Genomic DNA, 9,611 nt, shown 5'->3' on the forward strand with positions numbered 1-9,611 from the left:
TGCTGCTACTGGACTACCCGCGTCACCTGCCTCTTTGCTTCAGGTGACGGACAAGGTTTGAGTCTCTGAGACAATTCTTCAACAAGGCTGTGGAGATGAGGTGTAATCTGATGGGCTCCGCTAAGGGAGGTACCGGATCAAATGAGCCATTTGGGATGGAAGACCTCACAGAAGCACAGTGTGGTCGAGAGATCATCCTTGCCTGAGGAGAACGACGCTGGTTGTGTAACTACCGAGGTGCTCAGGCAGTTAGCACTTACTGTGACTGCACTTCTCTTGTCTCACCTGAGCTACTCCTTGCCCCAGGCTGAATAGCTCCAGCCCTAATTTACCTCCATACTTACCTTACACCAATCTTCCAGAATCACACGCATGCACACACACACACACACACACACACACACACACACACACACACCACCAGCACCAGCACTACCATCATCACCACCACCATCACCACCAGCACCATCATCACCATCATCACCACCATCACCACCAGCACCATCACCACCATCATCACCACCACCATCACCACCATCATCACCACCATCATCACCACCAGCACCATCACCACCATCATCATCATCACCATCATCACCACCATCATCACCACCATCACCACCAGCACCATCACCACCATCATCACCACCATCATCACCACCAGCACCAGCACCACCATCATCATCACCACCATCACCACCAGCACCATCACCACCATCATCACCACCACCAGCACCACCAGCACCAGCACCACCACCATTGCCTGGAGTACAAAGTCTAATCCTACCTACCCACCTACTTTCTATTACTTCTCAAAATTATGTTTGATCTACCCAAACAAATCACTTATTGTTCCTGGAAAATAAGCTGTTTTCCCATCTCCACACCTAAAACTGCCCCCTTTCATTTCTTCCAACTCACCAAAGAAAAAAATAGATGGGCCTTTTCCTGGTCCCCATGCGTGACAATCTCTATGTATCAACTGGCATGTTCAATTCATTTCCTTGAACTATTCCATTCCTTGGCCCTTGAAACTCTAACTTCCTGGAGCCCTTTCTCCTATTTGATAATTGTTTCTTTAGCTCCTTCTTTTTCCAGCCCCACCATGTATATCCTTAGGATCTAGCTGTAGCCTTTCTAGCATATCATTCAAATAGCCCTCTCATTCTTCCATTTCCAGCCTCTCTATGTAAACCATTGGCCAAACTCTCTGAGACTCCCTAATGAGCCCCACGTCCTCCAAACCTGAGTCCATATTTCCATTGACTACTGGACTTTCTCAGTGTTTACCTGTCCGCTTGATTTACTTGTTTATTATATATTATATAATATTATATTATATATATATAATATATATAATATATATATAATATATATAATATATACAGTGCTTTATTATATATACAGTGTTTATTATATATACACCTGCAGGCCAGAAGAGGGCATCAGATCTCATTATAGATGGTTGTGAGCCACCATGTGGTTGCTGGGAATTGAACTCAGGACCTCTGGAGCAGCAGTCAGTGCCCTTATCCGCTGAGCTATCTCTCCAGCCCAGACCTGGACACTTCTTAAAACTCAACATGCCAAGACCAGCTCCCTCCCAGTTTTCCCCAGAGGCATAATCTTATCATCTAACCTTTGAGAAACTGAGCCACTCATGAACAGATTAGGGTCTGATTATCCTCTGTTCAAAATGGCCCTGCGCTGGGGTGTGAAAATGGAAGGTGATCAGGATGATTCTCTCTGTCTGTCTGTGGGGGTTCTTTGTCACACCGTCACCATGTCAACAGACAGCCTCCTATCAGCTGTGGTCAAGGCGAATCCCTAAAGCTGAAATCTGGGGATGGAAAGGACAGCTCTCCCTGAGCACTGATGTTGGTGCTGGCCCTTTGGCTTTGCCCGAGAAAAATAAACAGAAGGCTTATAAAGGACCTCTCCCAGGTAGAGGAGGAAAAAAAAAAAAAAAGATTCTCCGAGATGCATGAACCATGTCATATGCCACAAGAGACTGAAGCCAGATGAGGTCCCCTGGGTTACAAGGTGGCCACACAGACAGCGTTGTAGAACAATCTAGACCAACCCAAGTTCCAATATTGGCTCTGCCTCTGCTAGCTATATAACCTTAGCCACGGCATCAAATTTCCCTGAATATCAGTTTCCTTGCTTATAAAATAGAAATAAATATTATACCCGAGCAGCATAATGTGATAATAAAATTAAACTTAATTGTGAACATAGCCTGCAACAGAGTGGTTGGCCATGGCTGTTCTGGTGGCCTAGTATTTTTCTCTTTTAATGGTTGGAGTTCCATTAACAAGTCACATTAAAATAATTCTCTTCTAGGGGGCTGGAGAGATAGCACAACAATTAAGAGCACTGTCTGCTCTTGCAAAGGACCTGAGTTCAATTCCCAACAACCACATACATGGTGACTCACAAGCATCTTACTGGAATCTGATGCCCTCTTCTGGCCTGCAGTGTACATGCAGATAGGGCACTCATACATAAAATAAGTAAATCTTCTAAAGAAAAAAAAAAAAAAAAAGTATTTTTTTCTTCTAATGTGTGATGGAAGCTGGAACTGAAAGACTTGCTAAAACTTCCTAAGGCCCTTCACTTCGTTTCATTTCTCTTCATTTCACAGTCATCAATGAGTGAGTTGTATCCAGATCAAAGATTTTCAGGGAACAGTTATCTGCACTGTCGACATCATTACTCAAGGAGGTCCTGCACTAAGGGTAAAGCAAGGATATAACCACATAGAATATGACAGGTAAAAGTGGCAGAGGCTGTTCAAAATGTCTACAGAGCGGGCTTGGGGCGGAGCCTGGAGGGCTAACAGAGCCAACCTCTCCCTCCACAGAACGACCCCTTGGTTCGTGAGCCTGTTAGAGAGAGGGCTTCCGAGAAAACGCTGAAATGGTGAGAAGAAGCAGTGGGGCGCCGAACCCTGGCTTCGCTCTTTACTGCCGACATCTCTCAAGAATAGATGGGGGTCCAGGTCACACAGGCATGGCCAGAACATTTTTGATCTAGGTCCTCTGGTTAGGACTCACTAGGGTCCCAACTCAGAGATCCAAGGAAGACGGGAAAGTCCAAGAAGATGAGCTGGGATCATCACACTGTGCACAGGCTATGACTGTGATATCTATCCTCTGAGATCGCTATGCCTGAGCAGCCGGGGGTGGGGGGGGGATGGTGGGGGGAGGGATAGCCCTGCTACATGTGGGGGTGTGGTGGGAACTATAAAGAATTAAACCCTCAATACTGGCTGATGGAATACAGAGGTTTTCAAATACCTTCCAGAACTGATAAAGCTTCCTAAGCTGAGAGAATCATCCAGACTTTTATTATGAGCATGTGGAAAGAATCCACAAAGGCCAACTAACTAAGCCTGAGAAAAACCCTGGTGATTGACTGATCCATAAACCAGAGACGGGAGGGTGCTCTCAAACAGAGGTTTTAGGGCACGTATACTATATCTAGGCCCAAGTGGGATCGCTGTATCAGTGCGGACTGTAGAACAGTCTAGTCGATGCCTGCAATTCAGGGTCAAAGCAAGAAAGAAACACGTTGCACACCGTTGTGTGCGACAGGCCACATAGCAGTGCTCAGTCATGAATCTGCTGCCAGAAGACCAGTGATGATGACCACTGTACAATTAACAGGGGAAGGTCAGAGTTCCAAACTTCTAGTTGTGACTAGCTAGCCTAGACATCATCAAGAACATATTCATACCAAGACTGCCTGGGTGGGAAAGGCCCACAGGCCTTCACTAATAAACAAGATCGAGAAGAAAATGTGGTTGACAGGATGGCTCACCCCAAAGGCGAGACCCAGAGCCCAGAGCCAGCTGGTACCACATTACAGGGTGGTGACATCAGATGTCAAGAGAGTCACACCCCGTAGAGAATGGGGTTGGCAGAGGGTGCCAGACGATGATGAGCCGTGCTGTGGGAGAAGAGAGCTCGGGCTGTTCTGATAAAGGAACAGGCTCCAGCTGCTGGGCCAAAGCACTTTCTGGGCAAAGAAACATGAATGTCTGACTTCTGGGACATCTCTTGGATTTGTCCAATTCCCAGGCCAACCAACAACTCTAACCCCACCCACTCTCTCAGTACATCTTATCACTCTTAGCAAACTTTACCCTCTATAGACAAGCTCCCTTTCCCACTCCACTTGCCCTCCCTTGGTAGCAGGCAAAGACTCCACCCTATGAGGGCATCCTCTACCTGCCCTTCCCCCTCCTAACCCCCCCCTCCAGTACTTGTCCTACGTCATGGTTGTCTTAACCGTGCCCAATATGATCACTCACAAAGTACCCTTCCCACCCTCCCACCCACCACCCCAAGTAACTCACACTGCTGCAGGCTCCCTCTCCCTCTCCTTCTGCCCCTGTCACTCACAATAACCCCGCACTTCGGATCAAAAGCGAAGGTGCCACAAGTGAGGAGGTGAGAAGCATTGGCAATGGCGAGAATCTGGATAAAATTGTGACATTCGTCCTGCGGGGGGGGGGGGGGGGGGGGGGGTCAGAGATGGGTAAGAGATAATCAGAGGCAGATGGAGGCATGGGGGAGGATGGGGGATGGGTAGTGTTAAAGTCCTCGCCTGAGGAGCACTAGTGGGATCTGACCCAACCTCAGGGCTGGGCTAGTGTCTCCACAGAAGCTCGGAACAGGGTGCAGGCTTACACCTACCTCTTTCTTGCCTTTCTTCCTACAGTTCTGTCTGTGAGTCTCGGGCACCGTCCAATCGATCTGAGAAAGAAGAAAAGCTCTTTTCCCCAAGTGCCCTTCCCCCATGTACACTGAGGCCAGGGGAAAAGAAACAGTTGTACAAACTTTAACAATCTGGAAAGTTCTAAGAGTCCTCACTTCTTCTGAAATGGAAGCTGTCCCCCTCCCTCCCCCCACCATCCCCAGCCCTGCCATTAATGAGGAACAAAATCAACTGGGAAGTCAAAACCACATTTTAATTTTTGAGACAGGGTCTCAGGCCAACCAGGCTGGCCTCATATTCTTCATAGGGCAGAGGATGGCCTTGTTCCTCCTGTGTCCACCTCCCCAGTTCTGGGATCAGAGGCATACACCACCACACCAGACTTTTATGTGGTACTGGAGACCCAACACAGGGCTTTGTCCATTCTGGGCAAACACTTTACCTGCTCTGCAGATCCCCAACCCCAAACCACCTTTAGAGAAATAGAATATATCAGGATTTGTCACTATATGTCAATGCTGTCCCAAGGAAAGTCTCCGTCCGGACACATTTACACTCTTTTTTTTTTTTTTTTAATTGTATATGAGTACTTTATCATCAGATCACATTATAGATGGTTGTGAGCCACCATGTGGTTGCTGGGAATTGAACTCAGGACCTCTGGAAGAGCAGACGGTCCTCTTAACCACTGAGCCATCTCTCCAGCCCCGCATTTACACTCTTGTGCACTGTGTCACAGTGTCCTAGGGTCCGTACCGGTAACATGGTGAAAACAGTTTACGGAATTCTCTCCCAGGGGAAATTACCAACCTTGTGATACCACTGCCCACCGCCACCTGAAACGTGTCACTGTATCCTTTCCCCACCATTATGTCCCCCTCCATACCCTCCCCCATCATCATGTCTTCCCCATCACAGCCAACACAGGTGAGGGGACCCCCCTTCCCATCAGCTCCTCCCTGACTGACAAAGGTTTTACACTCTGCCTCCATCTTCCAGTGCATTCAGTGAGGGTCTTAGCCACACCCACCACTGTAGCTCACTGAAAAAACAAAACACTCCGCGCCACCCCCAGCCCCCCATAACTCATGCTGCCGCGAGCTCACTCGGTCCTTCTGCTCCATCTCATCGTTAGTTATTCTGAAACTCTCCCACTTACAGCCCACGGACTGATGGATTTAAACGTATGCTATGGGCTCTGGGTCACCCCCACTGGCATCTCTCACCCTGCGGGGTCTTTCTCCCGTGAAGGGCAGGGTCAGAGCGAAGATGCTGTCCCGAGCACCGACGTAAAGTGTGTGAGAAGCAGGATCCACAAGCAGAGTAGAGTAGTTGTACGTGTGTGGGGCAGCAAACCGGGTGAGATAGGAGTCAGTCTCTGGCAGGAAGAGAAGAGGGCAGGGGAGAGTGACATCAGCCATCCCTCCAGAGACGCCAGGTCCCCAAAGGGACTGGTTTTGTTGTCTTCCAAGGACTGTTCATTTGGCAGCCAACAAGGGGAAAACCCAGAACCTCCCCAAAAAGCTAACCATCTTCCTGTCCCTAGTGGAAGATGGCATGCTTTTTCTATAAAAAGAACACTTTAAACAATAATTACAATAATTGCACAAATATTAAAATCCGTCACTTCTACTCATAGCAATGTGATACATAACTTTCCTGTTGTACCATTGCCCCCTTTTGAGATAGACTCTTATTATATAGCCCAAGCTGGCCTTGAACTCAAAATACTCCCGCCTCAGCATCCTGACAGCCGGCATTAAAGGTGTGGGCCACCATACCAGATACCCTTTTACTAACACACTTGGAGTCCACATCCTCCGTCACCCTTATCCCATTCTACCCAAAGCTACAGTGGGATGGATATGCGCTTCTGAAATAGGCCATCCTGCCTTTATACATGGCTCCTCTGCTTACCAGCTGTGTGCATGCACACATAAGTAACTCGCCCTCCTAGAGTCTCCTCTCCCTCCTGTGTATAAACACCACCATCCAGGGGTGTTGGGAGACTTAAGCATTGGAACAAGTGAGCGTGCCACCCATCTCACAAGTGGCCACATCCTTCCCTCCTTCCTTAGCATGAGTTCTACTTAGATGCAAACTGGACACATTACCAGCATCCAAATCACTTAACTATTTGAAGTTCATAACAACCCTGTATGAATTCACCTTTGCTCAGTCTCTGGTTCTGGAGACTGAAGCCTTACACCAGTACATCCAGATTCCAGCTCCAAGCCCATTCATTCCTAGGTGTGCCTGGTGGGTGTGAGCCCCATCCACACCACCCTTCCACGTCCCCACTCATCTCCGCTATACTCTTCCTATTCTCATGCGTGGTATAAGCTCTGAAGTGTGGAAACTCCATTTATGTTGCATCCTCTGCTCTGTCTTGCCATCCAGGCCTCTCTGGATTCCCTAGAGGTCAATAAAGACGGGCATCTGTAACTCTCCTTGTGGGGTATAGGTTGAGCACAAACGGAGACTCCGCAGGCTCTGATCCCAACTCTGCCTTCTGAGCTCATAGCCTCCTTAGATGTTGTTTGGCCTAAGCATAAGCTCTAAGTTACTGTGACCCAGTTGTGAGTTCTGGCTTCACTTGTACCCATTGAGAAGAAAACAAGTCCCATGCCACACTCATGTCCACTTCAGCAAAGAGTATTTAAACTGTGAATGCCATTTTACACTTTATTACATTCCTTGACTTCTTCCATGTCTTCATAAAGCACCTCCTCAGCCCTATCCTGCTTTTTCAAAAAAAAAAAAAAAAAATATATATATATATATATATATACACACATATATATATAATGTTTCTTTTTTAATTATTATTTTATGTATGTGTGTCTTTATATGTGCACATGTGAGTACAAATAACAACAGAATTCTGTTCCCTTGGAGCTGGAGTGGCAGGTGGTTGTAGGCCACCAACACGGGTGCTGGGAACAGAACTCAGATCTCCTGAAAAAGCAGCCCAGGGCTCTTAACAACTGAGCCTCCCCTCCGGCCCCCTCCGGCCCCCTCCTCTGCTTTTTGTGAAGAACCCTGAGTCGGCTCATTGAAGTGTTTTCTAGCACTCAAAGTAGGGAAAAGGCAGAGGGAGCAGCGAGCACTCAGGAAATGAAAGTTAAAGCGAGTTGATAACAGAGAGATGGGAAGGACAGCTCCAGAGGCCGTATGGGAAGTGGGCTGGAAAGATCTGGGTCTGGATGGAGGCAGGAGGGCCTTTGAAAGGACGGTGGGGAAATGAAGCTGAAAAGACTGAAATTCTGGGTTCGGGATCAGGGTGGGACTTGATGACCCGAAAGAAAGAAGAAAGAAAGAAAGAAAGAAAGAAAGAAAGAAAGAAAGAAAGAAAGAAAGAAAGAAAGAAAGAAAGAAAGAAAGAAAGAGAAAAGAGAATAGCATGGGCTTGGAAATGAAGAGATGGGTGTGGGTCTATGTGTGAGAAATAGGAATAAAGGACCAAAATGGACAACCTTGGGCAAACCCTGGGCCTCAGTATCCAGATATGCAAGGTTAGGAGCTGCACCCTATTGAAAAAGGGAGGAGCTTCAGGAGCACCCCGGTTGTGTCTTGGGAGCTGAGATGCGAGGACAGGTTGGGGGTGGGATAGGTGGGATGGCGTGGGGCGGAATGGGATGAGACGGAGAGGGACCGGGTAGAGGTCTCAGTCTTGGTCCCAGAGAGGTGTGCACGGTGCAGAGGGGCCCTAGATGCTGTTGCTGGGGTTAGCAGGGCAGGTGGGTGTGGGCACCTGCTGGCAAGGGCTGGGCACTGTGCAAAGGGCTGAGGACAAGGGTTCCTGAGTCTTACCGGAGATGGGCAGTGAGGTTCTGGGCACAGAGCGGGGGACGCGGCCGCACACCGGGGCGCCCAGCATCGCCAGCAGCAGCAGCACCGGCGGCGGCGGGAAGGGCGAGCCCGGAGGCGGCCGGGGGCCCGGGCGGGGCCGCTCGGCCGTAGCCAGCATCTCTGGCTCCGCCTGGTGCCGGGTGGGGCGCGTCCGGCAGCCTCGGCTCAGTACCGCTACAGCGCGGGCCTCGGTCCCACTCGGGTCCCCTCGGACGAGCTCGGCCTGCAGCAGAGAGATGAAACACAACCCGATTCCACCCCCTCACGAAGAAGCCAATGGAGAATCAGTTTCTTCCTATAACCAATCAAGATTGAGTGGAGGAGGGACGAGGGCGAGAGGCCCAACCCAAGTGGAGGCGGAGCTAGGCCAGGTGCAGGTGTGAGTTTCTTCCTCAGAAGGATGGAGATGTGCTTTAGTCCTGGAGTCACCAATGAATTGGTGTAGTCTCTCCAAATCTCCAAATATCTTTATCTCTACTACAAGGAACAATTATGCAATACTAGGGAAAATATGCGGGTATATGGGTGCAGGCACCAAATTTCTCAGAATTATTTCTTTGTTCCCTGCACACACAAATATGCTTGCATGATGGCTCAGTGGGCAAAGGCGCCTGCTACTAAACTTGAAGTCTGTGTTTGATTTCACCCGGGAAATCACCCCACCCTGGGACCCCACAACATGGAAAGCAGAGAATCAACTGGCTCAGGCGGTCTTCTGACTTCCACATGCATGCCATGGTACTAATGCTCCCCCAAACACACACACACACACACACACACACACACACACACACACAATTTAAAAAATTAAAATGCAAATATACATATATTAGTTACTTTTCTCATTGCTAGTATCCAGCTTAAGGAAGGGTTTGTTCTGGCTCACAGTTGGAGGACATAGTCCACCATGATGGAAAAGGCAAGGTGGCAAAGAAGTGAGGAATCTGGTCACATTGCATCTGCAATGGGAAGTGAAAGCGAAGACATGCATGTTGTCCCTCAGTCCCTCCTCTCTCTCCCTCTCTCTGTCTCTC

The 9,611-nt window shown here is 48.7% G+C and overlaps 1 protein-coding gene across 1 annotated transcript in view; it reads right to left on the bottom strand.

The window, feature by feature from the left end:
• Positions 1 to 8,744, bottom strand: part of Sema4f (ssemaphorin 4F) — a 30,781-nt gene extending 22,037 nt beyond the window's left edge. The window contains 4 exon segments of the mRNA XM_051154763.1: positions 4,410 to 4,508; positions 4,704 to 4,763; positions 5,952 to 6,103; positions 8,539 to 8,744. Coding sequence (XP_051010720.1) covers positions 4,410 to 4,508; positions 4,704 to 4,763; positions 5,952 to 6,103; positions 8,539 to 8,695 — 468 coding nt within the window. The 5' untranslated portion in view covers positions 8,696 to 8,744.
• Between the last annotated feature and the right edge of the window lie 867 nt (positions 8,745 to 9,611).

The sequence above is a fragment of the Acomys russatus genome, chromosome 13 (assembly GCF_903995435.1).
Source record: "Acomys russatus chromosome 13, mAcoRus1.1, whole genome shotgun sequence".
Taxonomy (NCBI): Eukaryota; Metazoa; Chordata; class Mammalia; order Rodentia; family Muridae; genus Acomys; species Acomys russatus.